At 48.9% G+C, this 15,549-nt stretch overlaps 1 protein-coding gene across 18 annotated transcripts in view; it reads left to right on the top strand.

The window, feature by feature from the left end:
- Positions 1-15,549, top strand: part of AFDN (afadin, adherens junction formation factor) — a 2,152,715-nt gene that overhangs the window by 195,713 nt on the left and 1,941,453 nt on the right. For all 18 annotated transcript variants that reach the window (XM_086927064.1, XM_086927054.1, XM_086927053.1 and 15 more), the window contains exon 4: positions 6,190-6,350. In XM_086927064.1, the coding sequence (XP_086783190.1) occupies positions 6,190-6,350 (161 nt within the window). The remainder of the gene's footprint in view (positions 1-6,189; positions 6,351-15,549) is intronic.

The raw sequence follows: 15,549 nt of genomic DNA, 5'->3' as shown, positions 1-15,549 counted from the left end.
TGAAAGGATACCACACAAGTTATATATTATAAAAATATATGTATTTATTACTAGAATAATCCTCTATACTCTTTATGAGTCTAGAAGCACAAGCGTTTAAACAAAAGCACAGTAAAACATATGAAAGTTGCACAATTATGGATGAGGCCAGGGGCCACGCAAACCATATACTAAAATAGTGGTATAAGTATCACTAATCGAACAGTGGTTAGGCCTAGGGCCTAGGGAATCGCTGGGACTAATCGGGACTAGCAATGCTGAAGTCTGGATAAGCCCGCGGGATTTGGGTGCAGCGCTTAAAGCACACGCATGCACCAATGTAAAGTCAAGGGTGCGTAAAAGTTACAAAGTTACTGTTAAAGGAACCTTCCGACTGACCTAGAAGGACGAAACTTTAGACATATACACTAGAGGTGTGTACCAGTGCAGGAGCACCGGCGTTGTTGAGTTACCTCACCCACAGGAAGCGGGTGCACAGGTGCAAAGTAGTGTCTGGTTTAGTCACGCAGGTCGATGGTGCCTGAAGATGAAGATGCTGCAGGCGTCGAGAAGAGAAGTGTCCGGTGTGATCCAAAGGTGGATCGAAGATGTAGAGTACCTGAAAGCAGAGGGGACAGAGTCTGGGTCACTCAGCAGTGACCAGGGTGGAACCAGGAAGGAACCAGGCAATGTCGGGCGCAATCAGGTGGTTGTCGAGAAGCTTCTCTCCGCTGCCACGTGGACTCTGGGGCACCGAGGATGTTCAGGAGTGGATCACAAGCTGTCCCACTAAGGCTCTCGCTGTCGGCGGTGTCTGCTTCCGGATTGGAGCAAACAACCCTTGGCAAGCGCAACCCACGCAGGATTCGAAGATCGCTTAGTACTCGGACTGTGGTAAATAAAACATTACCCTGTCATAATTTCTATACATTAATGAGGAATAAGGATAGCTCATAAAATGAGAGGCAGAGTCCGTGGTGTCCGAGTCAAAAGGGCTTTAATACAATGACTCGAGTCAATGGAGAATCGGGTTCCATCACCACTAAGGTTCAGGAAGGGTCGTCATCTGACGTTTTATTCACATAACACATTATATATAGTAAAGCCATACAATTGCAATGAATAGAGTAGGCGGAACGCTCCAGGCGGAGCAAGTGAAAGAGACAGAGATAAGAACACATGGGCGTGAAAGAGGCGTGTAAAAAGGCGTATACGTGGATGTTCACTTGATGAGTCATAGGTGTGTCATAGGTGGGTGGATGCATAGAGGAGGTCTGCAGGGTCAGCAGGAACCTTTACCCTACTTGTGCGCGCAAAACTGGTCATGACGTGTAACTGACGTGTAATTGGGGAGAACTGGGGGGAGCTGACTTTAGCACTAGTAGAGGAGTCTGGGATGTCAGAACGACCTGCACCTTTGGCATATCTGATATATTGTGTTTGGAGGATGTATTGTCTGAAGTAAAGGTCTCTCGAGCAAAGGCTGTTCATCAATAAATGCTAGTGTGTGCATATATTTCTTCGTGCATTGCGTGGGGCCATGGGCCTTCTATGGCAGCGGGTTCAGTAAATCACTTGAATGGAGACAGGAAGGCTAGGCCCTATGCTCTGCAGGCGGAACATGTTTACCCCTTCCACTAGACTGGAATGTGTTTTTGCGGAGCGGAGTAGATAACTGTAGGAAAATACCGTCTTGGCAGGCAGGCCAGGCCGGGCACCTCTCGGCTGAGCAGGGAGTAAGGGAGAGGTCAGGGATGCATACCTAAACTGCAGCTTTCAGAGTCCGAAGAGGCTCGGAGCCTGAATTCAGGGCCTGGCTCGGCTGGGCCACAAAAACGTGTGCTTTTCGATGTTCAAACGTGTACCATGTAAATGCATTGGCAACGTAGGCCTCAGTGCAGAATTAACGTTTCATTCATAGAGGGCCTAATAACTGACATGCTAATGTTGAGCGGAAATGCAGAGGCATTATTATTACAGGCACGAGATGGGAATTACATGATAACATGGACATACATGGGGCAGAGGTACATGGATAGGGTGCAAGTGGGGGACACACTGGCCATATAAAATTTCTATTTCCTCAGGACCAGCAAGGTCAGAGCGGGTGCTCCTTTTCAGGGGAGCGAGGGCCAGTCCAGAGCAACCGGACTGGCAGGTCAAATTCAAAGGTTCGTCGGTACTGGGGCCGCAAGCCAACGGGCAAGCGACCGGACCAACGCGTTGAGCCAAAAAGTGCAGAAGGGCCCCACGCAGCACTCGGTGAGTGTAGAGGGGTGAGCTTCGGTGCAGGAGTGGCTCAGGGCTGGGGCTTCTCAAGCCCCAATGCACAGCTTCGAGGGAGCCTCGGAAGCTGCACGGTCAGCGCCTTGTGGTCTTTCCAAGATGGCCGGCCCCACGCTTCAGATCGCCTCCACGGGTCTCAGCTCTGCAGGGACTGTGGATCGGGCTGTTAGAAGGCAGGAACGCTGGGTCTTGTCGAACTCTGTCGCTCGAGTTCCGGCGGGAACTGCAACAAAGCAAACGTTGAGGTACTGGATGGTGCCTGTTTGCACAGGGTGGTCACTCCTTGACCACATGGGAGATTCTTCAGTCTTCTACGTCGAGTAGGATGTCGAAGGGTCCAGAGTTTCGTTTCATAAGTTTCAGTCAGGATAATCTGAATGCTTTAGCACTGCTCCCACTCTTATACCAATGTGGTGGGCTGGATTACCTGCTAGGTCCCTCCCATGGGTGGGACCCAGGAAGGGGGTGGTTACACCCCTTTCCCTTTGTCCAGGGTTGCGCTGGGACTGGGGCTGGTGTGCCCCAGAACCGGTTTGACCGGATTATGCAAGGGGAAGCCTTGTGCTCCCCAGGCACTGTCTGGTTTCTTTCAAACCTCCCTGCTACAATCCACTATCTCCTGTCTGGGGTGGTGTGACACCTGCCCGCGACAGGAAACCCTTTGTCCAGGCCTCCTCTGCCAAGTTTCGGTCAGCAGCAGGAGGTCAGACTCGTGTCTGTGGCAGAAGCGTCCATTTTGTGATGCTGAGGCTCTTTTAAAAATAAACTGCGTTTCAGTAAAGTAACATGTCTTCTCCCTCTAGAAGGGTGGAATGCTACCCCCGTCGCCAGGACTGGCGAGGGGGTAGTATTTCAAAATGTATGACACCAAACACGACATGTTTTGATAATGTCAAACCAAAGTTAGCACATAACCGCGATCGATTATAATGCACTTAAGAGTATATGGTATGGCATTATCCCGGAACAGCTAAGGGAGTTGGTCCCGACAGCTGCAGACAGGCTCCGCTCATGCTAGAGCACCATCTCACATAAAACCAAGCACTCTGCCTCCAGGATTGTTAAGGCCTGCTGTAGGAGTGACTTATAGGTATATATGTGTCCAGATAGGTTTAGATATAGGTATACTATATCTAAGCAAGGGGTGATTACACCACCTTGCCCCAGCTGAGTTATCAGCCAGTTGTGTCAATTTTGGATAGCCAGCCATGGGTGGCAAAAGATATGCTGCAGCCCCTGGTAGGCCTTGGATGCACCTATGCCCTGGGCACCTATAGTGCACTGTACAGAGGCTGATAAGGTGACCCAAGCCAATTTAGTTATGCACCTAGGGTACACAAGGCAAAAAATCTGGGGTAACCATAGTCAGGTAGCCACCTTCCTACAGAACTGAAAAAAGATTTGTAGTGGTGGCTCACAAATTGCAATTCGGTCAGAGGCAGACCCCGCTCTCTTGCCTAACCAGATCTCACAGTAATGACAGGTACTTCACTCCTGGACTGGGGCAACCTTCTGGGAGAGGTGGAGATCCGAAGACCCTGGCCTCTGGTGTAATCTGGACTCCACATCAGACTCCTGGCGCTCAGTGCCATCCGACTGGCAGTGAATGCCTCTCTACCCTCCATCAAGGGAAGGCTAGTGCAGGTGTTCACAGACAACACCACTGCCATGAGGTACTGTAACTAACAGAGTGGGGAGGGGTCGTGGACCTTTTGTCAAGAGACCTTGTTTTTCTGGACATAGCTGGAACAGCAGGGCATATCCATGGTGGTTTAACACCCGGCAGGCTCTCTGAACACTATAGCGGACAAACCCACCATCAACGCCTAGCAGATCACTAATGGTGTCTCCTACAGGAGATTGTGCAAGGTTTGTTTCAACATTGGGGAGAGCAGAGCCTTCGTTAGATCGGTTTGCCTCCGACGAGAACGTGCACGGTCAGCGGTATTCCCCGTTGGCGTTTCCAAAGCGGCTCCAAGCTTGACATCGCTTTTCATCTCAAGTGGAGCACATGCCTCCTATACACATTTCCTCCATACTTTTCCTTCCCAGAGTTCTCAAGGAGATTAAGAATGACTGAGCCCAAGCCATCCTTGTGGCTCCAGATTGGGCCCAGAGTCTAGTATCCAGAGCTATTGAGCATGGCCATTGATCCTCTGATCAGGCTATCCCTTTGGGAGGATCTACTGTCACAGCAGCAGGGTATGGTCCTCCATCTGAACCTATCCAGTCTTCAACGCCTTTCATGGAGATAAAGGGGCACCAGTTGACAGCCTGCGACCTGACTCCCGAAGTCTGTAACATCATCTTGGCAGCCAGGCATCGCACCACCAAGACGATTTATGCCTTCCCTTGTAAAAAAATGGTGGCATTGTGTGCAGAAAAATACATTGATCCCCTTTCTGCAGTTTTACTCTTCATTATTTTTCTTGCTCAGCAGGGCTCTGCTGTGGCCACTCTTAAGGGATATCCGTCTGCTCTTTCTGACTTTTTTCAGCTGCCTAACCAACATTTTCTGCTCTAATCCTCTTTTGTACATTGGTTTCAAAAAGGTTGTTTTCATCTGTCCTCCTTCGTTTATCATACCTCACTGGGACCTTAACCTTGTTTTACCTTTCTTGATGTGTGCTCTTTTCAATCCTCTCCATAACTATCCACTCTGGCTTCTGACGATCCTGTAGAGTAAGTGAGATGCAGGCTTTGTTATCTACTTATCAGTCTATCCTGACCAAGTGGTACTTCACACAATGCCGTCCTTTCCACCAAAAGTGGTTACCTCATTTCACGTAGGCCAATCCATCACACTGCCTACCTATTACGCTCCACCACATCCCTCTAAGGAAGAAGAGATCCCCCTGAAGAAGTGGAGCCACTTCACCGTCTGGACCCCAAAAGAGTGTTGCCGTTCTACCTTGACCGCCTACGAGAATTCCGGTTGGACGACCAACTCTTCAAGGGTTATGTTGGTGTGAAGAAAGGCAGGGCTGTGCAGAAGTGGACAATGTCCAGACGGGTCGTGCTCTGCATTAAAATCTGCTGAGCATTGACCTAGAAGCAACATCCAGAAGGTTTGCGAGCTTGTTCCAACAGAGCTAAAGGTGCAACCACTGCATTAGCTCGCATAGTTCTAGTCCTGGACATCTGCTAGGCAGCAAAGTGGGCTTCCCTGCACATGTTCACCAACCATTACTGTCTGGACGGTCATGTCCGTAGAGATGATCACTTTGCCTGTTCGGTCATGCAGGACTTTCTCGTGTTAAATTGGTCCACAGACTCACCACCAAAGATGATTTTGCCTGGGTCTCTATTCAAAGGTAAGAAATCTGCAGCTAGAGTCTCTATCATATGAACAAATTACTTACCTTCAGTAATGCCTTATCTGGCATAGACTTTCTAGCCACAGATTCCTTACCGAACCACCCATCCTCCCCATACTTCGAACAGATTTCTCGGGATCAGGCTGATCCTGTGCATGATCCTAGTTTTCCCCACCATTGCTCAGTATTCTTCATGGCTCCGCTCTTCTGGTGTGGAAAGTCGTGAAAAGAAACTGACCTCAGCGTGCCTGACTGACGCCTGTTTAGGTCCTGAGAACATCACATCGGGCGTGGACGCCGCGGACGCATGCAGAGACGAAATACACCACCTACTGGTGTGCAGTGGTACTGCTCACTCTGGATCTTCCAGATCCAGTCTTTTGCCAGGGAGCATCAAAGGTAAGGAATCTGCAGCTAGATTTGGTCTCTTCCAGACAAGGCATTACCGTTCTGCAGGAATATTTATTTGGGTGTTGTCATTTGCCTTTTGTTTAATATTTTTGCACACACTTTTCTGGATAAGCACGCTCTACATCCTCTGTGTTTAGTCTCTTTTGAAATCCTATAAACATATCAATGTTGATCTTTTTTCTAATACTGTTTTCAGAAGGTTCAAAGCAATGGACCAGAGAAACTGGAAAAAGAGGGTGTGATCCAGAACTTCAAGCGGACACTGTCAAAGAAGGAAAAGAAGGAAAAAAAGAGACGGGAGAAAGAGGCATTAAAACAAACCACAGATAATGAAGACCTATCTTCTCATGAGGAAGTGTAAGAATAGTTTGGACGACTTACTTTGTTTCATTGCCACCACATCTTTTTATTTATTATTTGTGATCAGTCGCATGCATTTACTGTAGATGTCTGATTAGTATAGTTGCTCTAGTTGTATTGTTTTCAAATTCCTTATCACCCCAGGCAGTGTAATAGGACCACTACTGTAAATGGTCAGCTTTTTCATATATTTACATTAAGCATCTTCAGCAGAAGCTGTAAAGGGACTCTTTGTTTACACCCAGGTTTGATTGAACAAATGCTTTGGGACTTAACATAGCTTGAGGAAGAATCTTTATGGCATGTCTGTGTGACTTAATGACATTGCATTTGAGCCCTACAACTATGAGGAACCGTGCACACTGGGATCACAAACAGTTGCTGTCACTCAAAATTAGAGGTATCAATAGCGCTTGCTTTCTGTGATGTCAGTGAAAATGAGAGTGAAAAAAGTAGATTAAAAAACAAGTGTATTTTTGGTTTGCATATTGAGAGGCTTTCCAATTTTTTTAGATCTCGCCTGGGACAGCATGCCTGCGCTGTTGCTTGTGACTATCTTTTTTTCCTTAAAAATATAATCTAAAAAGGAGCTTTTAGCCACACACTACTTACTATTGGTAGGCTTCATCGTCTTTGCCATTTCCTTGATTCACATTGGTCAGTGTGTGCTAGTTTCACATCCTCTTCCTGTGTTTATCCCTTCCCTGGAGCATGGACCAAGTACTGATCATTTCTTGGCTGCTGCTGGTTGCACCCATCCCTCCCCTCGTTGCTTCCATCCCAGGGCTGTCTGGTCGCGGAAAAGTTCTTGGCGACATGCTGAAAGCTGAATTAGGAAAGTAGTCAGTCTATTGCTTATTGGTTTTTTTGTTGATATTGCTTTTTGTCTTGTCATTCACTTTTTATTTGCTGTCTTTATTTGCTTAGCCCGTCCAGCTAGTATTTTTCCATCCCATGGATCATTGCTTGTTTACCACCTCTGACTGGCTGCTTCTGTTCCTCTTCTAGTGTCTACTTTTCGGGAACTATTTTTTATTTTCTTGTGAAGTACTCAATTTTTTGGGGTTAAATCTGGTTTTATTGATTTTTTGCATTCTTATGAAAGGCAACAGATGTTTGGGTAGCTGTCTATACAGTAAAGGAGAAAAAAGGGACAAGAGGTTGGGCTGTGATACAGGTACAGCCATCAATCATCAGTATGACATACATTTCTCTTTGCGTTTGTGTTAGGCGTACAGTTGATAACATACAATTCCTTCTGTGAATGATCAAGGTTAGCCCCTGGTCTTCGACCAAAGTTACGTATTGTATAGAATTACAGCTAATTACATTGGAGTATCAGCGCGATCGTGATGTCCCACAAAAGTCCTTCCAGTTCATTCACCGTGGGCTTCCGAACAGATGATGCAACAATGAACGAAAACAACAACAACAACATTGACCGGTTTATGTGTACTTATCCCCCCCCTCTGCCCCCTGCACGCGTCTCCCTAGCAATTTCTGATCAACCTAACAGTTGTCCCCTCCTGTCAGCGGTGTCCGCTTCTATGTAGGCAGTCCATTAGCTCCCATGTGTTCATGAAATTTCACGACCTTTCCCTGGTGGTGCGCGTGTCTCCCGTTATTGGTTCGCACTCCTCCCGCTCGGGTCGCCCCTCAGGACCTCCTCCTTCTGCCTGCTGTAGTGCATGGAGGAAGCCCTCCCATTGGGTTGCTATGGGTTCTTTACGCATTCCCAGTGTTTCTTCCCGCTGAATGACAATCCCCTTCTCTTTGGCCTATGCTAGCAGCAAGCAATGCCACACGCACGTGTGAGGTGGGTCCTTCCCTTTCCATCGTTTACTTAAAAGGCACTTAGCAACCACTATCCCCAGGCCCAGAAACCTGGATGTTACCTTTGTGGCAGGGGTCCTCCTAAAGTGGTGCAGTAGGTATACAGTCCATTCAAAGGGTATGTCGCGACTTGTGCATGCATGTAGCAGTCTGCCTATTGTGTGCCAGTATGTATGTATTTTAGGGCAGCTCCATACCATGTGTATCAGTTCAGCCACTTGTTCAGCACACCTCGGCAACGTCGCATCAGTGCAGTGAAAGTACATGTTGATCATTGCAGGCGTGAGGTATGCCCTATGAACAATGAATAATTGGGTTTGTCGAAATCTCATGTTTCTAAGTATGTGTACTGGACTCTTGAGCATCCGTTCCCATTCTTTATCTGCTAATTGTCGCCCCAAGTCCAGCTCCCATTTACGGCGGAGCGGTTCTAAGCTGAATGCCGCATGAGTTCGGAGAGACTCTGCGAACCAGCGTATAAGGTGTCTTCCACACCCCATGACATGTAAATACTGCATGGTGAGGTGCAGGCTCAGCTCTGTGGTTATGTCCCCCCATCTGGCAGTTAGTCTTGCTACCAGTGAGCGGTGTGTGAGGAATTGCCCTGGTGGGAGCCCTTCGTCTTCCACTAAGGACATATACGGTATGAGTGCCCCATCCCGGTACAGGTCTCCTAATGTCTGTAAATCGGCTTCACGTCATTCCATGAGTGAGAGGGACGCGAGTACCGTGGGCCCGCTAGGAAATCCCTCTAGTGGTATCGCTGGCGCATAGGGGACAATGGTTCTGGTAATATATAGGCACCTGCGGTAGCATTTGTATGCCACTGCTAGTAGGAGCGGTGGTGGCAGTGCAGCCTTAGTGGCGGGGTTGAAAAGTCTGACTATTTGTTCTAGCGAGTATGGTGGCAGCGTGGTCGCCATGTCCACGAGCAAGCGGTATATCCACTGCAGTTTGACAGCCAAATAGTAGTGTTCAAAACAAGGCGCAGCAAGGCCTCCCTCATCAGTGGGCAAATATAGGTTTGCTAGTGCCATTCTATGTCGGGCGCTTCCCCAGAGAAAGTCCCTGAGTGGTTTAGTGAGCTTACCAAAGAAGGTTGCCGGAATATATAAAGGCATATATAAAGTTAAATTAGCGAAATAGTTCAGGAGTCGGGGAAGGATCACCATCTTGGCTAGCGCTACCCTGCGTGTGACCATCAGCGGAAGTGTGTTCCAGAATTGCATTTGCGACCGGATTGCTGTTAAGTCCCTCCCCAGGTTTCCGTCAAACAAGTCTTTCGTCTGGCGATATATCTGGATCCCAAGATAGCAAAAGGTGCTCTCTCTCTATTGTACTCTTGTACCATTCAGAGTGTATCCTGGGTCTTGACCTCCCTCACGGAACGCATGTATGCAGGATTTGTCAGCGTTCACTCAGAGTCCCAAGATGGCAGCAAATTCCTGCAAGAGTTGCACTAATTGATCAGGTATGTTTTTTATGTCCTTCACATAGACCAGTAAGCGGTCATCTGTGTAAAGTGAACTTGGTGTATCGTATCCCACAGGGGTATAACATCTCCCAGTGTCCTACGTATCGCCTCTGCTAGAAGCTCTATCACAAGTGCGAACAGTAGGGGGGACAGGGAGCTCCCCAGCCTGGTGACTCTGCGCACCGGTACGGCATCAGATATGTGCGGCCCCAGTCACACCAGGATCGTGGGATTTTTGTATAGCAAGTTGACCATTTGAAGGAACCCCAGGCTCAGATCGTATGATTTGATTGATTTTGATTTTGATCAAAGCGCTAGAGAAAGGCCGTAAAAACCACGGAGTCCAGAAACAGAGCGAGAGAACTTCAGCTCACCGTTTAGCTGTAAAGAGCTGTTAACAGCAATGTCTTAAGGGCTTTTCTGAACGAGAGCAGGAGAGGGGTTGATCTAAGCTCCAGGGGTAGGGAATTCCAGAGCTTACTCGCTGCCACTGAGAATGCCTTATCCCCCTACTTCCTCTTCTTGGTACCAGTAGTTGCCTCTGAAATGAGGAGCGAAGTAAATGGCTAGGGGAATGCCATTTGAACTTAGTCTTCAGCCTCAAGGGGTAGGAAGCGTGCAATTACTTTTGGACCATACACAGTGATTTAAAACTGATACGTTGTTCAATGGGGAGCCAGTGCAGATGTTCTAGTCCCTTCTTGGTGGATTGTTTTTTGGCACTGTCCAGAATGAGTCTTGCCAATGCATTCTACAGTACCTGGAGTTTATGTTGTAAGCTCTTATTATCCGCTAGGTACAGGGCATTGCAGTTATCAAGTCTGGACATTACCAGGGCAAGTGAAAGCTGGATCCTAGCTGAACGCTGGATAAAAGGGAAGATTTTTTTACATCCTTATAAGCCAGGCGCATGTAGAAATGGTAAGGTTCACTTGGGCCTTGAGACTAAGTTCAGTGTCCATCAGGACTCCCAGATTCTTATCTTTTTCGCTGGGGACAGGACAGCATCCCAGAGATTGAGGCCAGCAGATACTGTTCCATTTAATTGTCCCTGATCCGAATATCATCACCTCTGTTTTTTCCCCATTAAGTCTGAGGAAATTAGCAGACATCCAGTCTGCCACTGCGGACATGCATCAGCGGACATTCTCTGACCATGAGCCCAGCCCCTTGGGCATGGTAACCAAAATGTGTGTATCGTCTGCATATGACACCACCTCTAGTCCAAAAGAATGGATTACCGTTGCGAGTTGTGCCACATACAGATTAACAAGCATTGGCATAGCCAATAGGTCTCGCTTTTGGGACCTTATTAGTATTTAGTTATGCAGCACAATATCCTTGGTGCAAAAACATCAACTGTTGCATGGCTAAACGCTTATAAGGTCACAAAGGCGAGACCTATTGGCTATGCCAATGCTTGTTCCTTTGGTTACTCTTCTCTATTCTTCCCTTTCTCTCTTCTTCCCACCTCTGAACCTCTCCCCAGCCCTCTCATTCTTGCCTCTTGCCCCAGTGAGAGGAATGCCACTCCACCCAGTCGTACTTTTTACGCTGGCTTTGCAGATCTGATGGGTGTGTGTGAGGTGCGGCAAGGGGGGGGCACTCACCGATCTGAATTATTATTATTATAAAGCCTCATATAGCGCACTGTCAGCTACCAAGGGTTTCCCAGCGCTAGAATCTCTATGCACAGACTGTGTCTGGCATTACCTGCACCTTCACAATACGTGTGCAATTTAAACCCCCTCCTGTTCTCTCTGCTGTTGCATCTCCAGCTGCAGGTCAGGCCCCCCCCAGTCTTTATGAAGGCAGAGAGATGGCAACAGGTCTCCTGTCTGCCCAGATCCCTCAGCAGGAATCTCATAAACTCGTCTTGTGCGATCTGAATTATTAATATTGTAAAGCCTCTTTTAGCGCACTGTCAGCTAGCAAGGGTTTCCCAACGCTAGAATCTCAATGCACAGACTGTGTCTGGCATTACCTGCACCTTCGCAACACGTGTACAATTTAAATCCCCTCCGGTTCTCTCTGCTGTTGTATCTGACAAAAGAGTTAGGCGCTAAAATCATAGCGTATGCGGACGACACCCAGTTGCTATTTACCTGGAAGGGCTCGGATCTGGATACCAACATCGCCCAGATGTGCCTAGCGTCCGTATTCCGCTGGCTTGCGCAGGCCCATTTAAAGTGCAATGAGGACAAGTCGAAGGTCCTCTTGAACGGCCAGTTTCCACCGGCCTTCCGGCAATCCCTTAGGTTTCCAGATTTTCCTTGCCCTAATTCTGAGGGAGGCCCGGCAAAAAACCTAAGGGTGTGGTTCAGTGAGGATCTTCGGTTTGCTGATCATGTCAAGAAACTTACGGGTGTTTGGTTTGGCACCCTCTTGGCCCTGAGAAGGTTCTTTCCTTTGCTCCCCAGAGAGGCCAAAGAGACAGTGGCCCGTGCTTTGATACTCTCCCGCATCTATTACGCCAATGCATTCTGGGGTATTTTCTAAAAAAACTGCAAATCATACAAAATGCCTCAGCTAGACTCCTGTGTAACATCTCCAGGAAATCTAGTATGCTGCAGCATTTGCGGGATTTGCACTGGCTGCCGGTGGCAAAGCGGGTACAATTTAAAGCCCTTATCCTTTCGCACAGGACCCTTCATAGCCAGGGTCCTGTGTATCTTAGGAGGCACTTTACTCTTTATGTGCCCAATCGATCTCTGCGGTCTGCTTCCCTACGGCGGATGGTTACTCCACATTTCCGCAGATCACGTTTGGGGGCCAGTCTCTCTCTGTTAAAACTGCAACGGCCTGGAATGCGCTCCCTCGGATCTTCAGCTCATGCAAGACTTTCGCCTTTTTAAAAAACGTTTAAAGACATATCTGTTCAGTCAGTCCGGCTAATGGCTCCTGCTTGCTTCACCTCAGCTCACTTCCGCGCCAGGACACTCCAGAGTATTTGTGCGCACTACAAGCTCTTTATAACATAACATAACATATGGGGGGATGGTCCGCCTCCCAACTAAGTTGCATCCAAAGGGAGTTATGATCGGAGTGTTTCCGCCCTAGGTATTCTGTTTTCGTGACTAGTGGGAGCAACGATTGGGAACACACTACCCTGTCAAGACATACATGTAGGTTATGCACCTCTGAGTAATAGGAGTAAATACGTTCAGTAGGGTTAAGAACGCTCCACACATCCAACAACGCCCAATGTGAGAGCCGGTCTGTGAGTGTCTGAGCGTTGGACACAGCAGAGGTTCTGTTAAGAGGGGGGAACGATCTATCTGTGTCAACGCTGAGTACCGAATTGAAGTCCGCTCCCAGCAGCCAGGGAAGCCCAGCGTAAGGGGTTAAAGCTTGTGATAACCTACCAGAAAGGAGGGTCGGTCTACATTTGGGGCATATATCGATTCCAGTAGTATCGTTTGACCATTGAGTCGCCCTTGCACTAAGGTGTATCTGCCCTCGTGATCTACTACCACGTCCTCACAAACAAACAGGGTGCCCGCCCTCACCCAGATTAACGTGCCTCTCGCGTGCGCTGAGTACACAGTGCCATACAGCTGCCCTCTCCAAAGCGTGCGCTCTGTCTAGTTCTGCCTGTGTCATGTGCGTTTCCTGTTATAGGGCAATGCCTGCCGAATGTCTCTGGAGGTAGGCGAATATTGAGTAGGGCTGCGTGGGTGTGTGCATGCCGCGTATGTTCCATGTTAGTACGTTAGCTCGTGCCATTGCTAGTATACTTAGTCATCCGGGGTACCATGAGTAGATCTTGCATTGGTGAGTGCGTGACATGGGTAAGCAGATGTGTCTGTTGTAACAAAAACATCAATTCAACTTTGAACGTCATAACAACTGGGGCGAACTCTGCAGAGATATCCGTCCAAACGTCTTTAGCAAATTATATTAATAAACTATCTCAGTATGGTGCCTGGTGGGGTCGTGTGCACAATTGGCGCTCGACCATGACATTCCCCTCCCCTTGATGTTTAGGAAATGTGCCATCTGGTTAATCGTCTAGCCCAGTGTGTGGGCTCACTGTGAAGCATGGTTGAGTGTCGCCGTGCATGTGCCTATTCTCCGTAGCGGTTCGCGCAATGTGGCCAGTTTTGCAGCGTGAATCTTTCTGGATTCACTATGCTGTGCATTATTCAGCGGTCTGGTGGTTGGGTCCGGAATAGTCTTTTTTACGTTTTTTTTTTTTCGTAGCCCAGGTGGGCGTTGACGTCCCACCTTTTTAGGTTTCGCCTGGGGCACAGAGCTCCTAGCTCCACCCCCAGGAGAAATCTTATGTCTCTACAGTGTACTACTTAGTCCCGCCCTCTGTTCCATTGGCTAGCTCCATAAATGGAGGCTAGCCATTGGAACAGATATCTGTCCGTCATGGCCGGACCAGATTCGTGGGCGTTCCTGCATTTTTTTCCCTCTCCACCCTTTTTGCATCGTCATTGGGCGGTGGGCGGAGTTTCCTTTTTTTTTTGGGGGGGTGTTTGTTTTCGTCATTATGCCCACCACGGCCGCCGGAAGAAGTCCAGGTGAGTGCGTTCCTTTCCCGCCCCCCCCTCCCGCTGTCCGTGTCTTTCCCGCCCCCCCTTCCCGCTGTCCGTTCCTTTCCCGCCCCCCCTCCCGCTGTCCGTGCCTTTCCTTGTTCTGCCAGAGGTTGTGGCGCCAGGAAGACCGCGTTTTTTAATTGCTCGTTGAGGGGTGCCGCTGGTGTTTTTTCTCCTCCCTGGATGTTCCTCCACCGGGCTCCCTGAATTCCTGTCCCCCGCCCGGGACCCCCCCCCCCTCCAGGACTGATGGATATCCTGTACCTGCTGGGCATACTGGTCTCGTGCGCGGTGGGCGGCACCCGGGTGCTGGCCGGGTACCCCATCTGGTGGTGAGTGGCCTCGCGCTGGGTCTTGGGTGCGGGTTTTGGGTGGCGGGGGAAGAGGTTCTCCTTTGTCCCCTTTCCCGGAGTTGAATGGTTGAGTGTGTAGACATGCATAGACCTGCAAACTGTAGCGCCTCGAGGCGGATTGTCATGAAGGGTGTATACGCTCAGAGTTCACAGGAGTTATTTTTGAAGGGCTCTCCCAGTTTGGGTGTTTTTTATTCACGGCTGGTATTCATAGGCAGCAAAGGTGCCGCCCTGTTCAGCGCACACAAGGGCGTGCAGAGAAAGCAGCGGCAGAACAGACTCGGGGTTTATTTTTGGCACTATCTATCATTGCCGAAGTGAGTCGAAAGTGTAAAGTTTGTGAGTAGAAGCCCGCGAGGTAGCTTGTGCCAGTGTCTGTCAGCCCTAGAGTGTGAGTGTACGATCATGTCCACATTTGTGTGAGTGCCCTGCTTTGAACGAGTGAGTGTCTGGATGCATGAGTGAGTGCGAGTGCGTGACTGTGGATGTGAGTGAGAGCGCATGGGTGCACAAGTGTTTACATCAATGAAAGTATGTTGGCGTGCTTGGGTGGGTAAGTGAAAGAGTGCGTGCGCGTGAGAATGCGTAGATGATGAACACGAGTGTGTGTAAGGCAGAGATTGCCTGGGTTCATGATCACTCTGTTGTGACAGGCAGCTCTCTTCCAAGCGCTGAGAAGCAGCCCAGGGTCAGGCTGGCGCTAAGACCAGCGTTCACCAGATTGCCCAAGGCCTCGGTGCTCAGAAGGGGAATTGTGGTATTCGGAAGGGCCCGGCCTTTAGAGGCGGTTCCAATCTGTATATTACTTATTTAGACGGGGAATGTCCCCCGTGGGCCACCGTTCGTCTCAGCTATCGATTAATGGGGCCAGGCGACAGAAGGCCAACTTCAAGGTTTTGGAGAAAAGTATAGTCTTAAAGAAGGGTTTCTTCCACCAGGAAGGGCAACGCCAACCTGGGCAAATATCCTTATGTTTGTTGATTTGTGTAGCG

This window comes from Lissotriton vulgaris, chromosome 6 (genome assembly GCF_964263255.1).
Source record: "Lissotriton vulgaris chromosome 6, aLisVul1.2, whole genome shotgun sequence".
Lineage (NCBI taxonomy): Eukaryota > Metazoa > Chordata > Amphibia > Caudata > Salamandridae > Lissotriton > Lissotriton vulgaris.
Note: the sequence above shows the minus strand (reverse complement) of the source record. Positions and strands in the feature narration are given on the sequence as shown.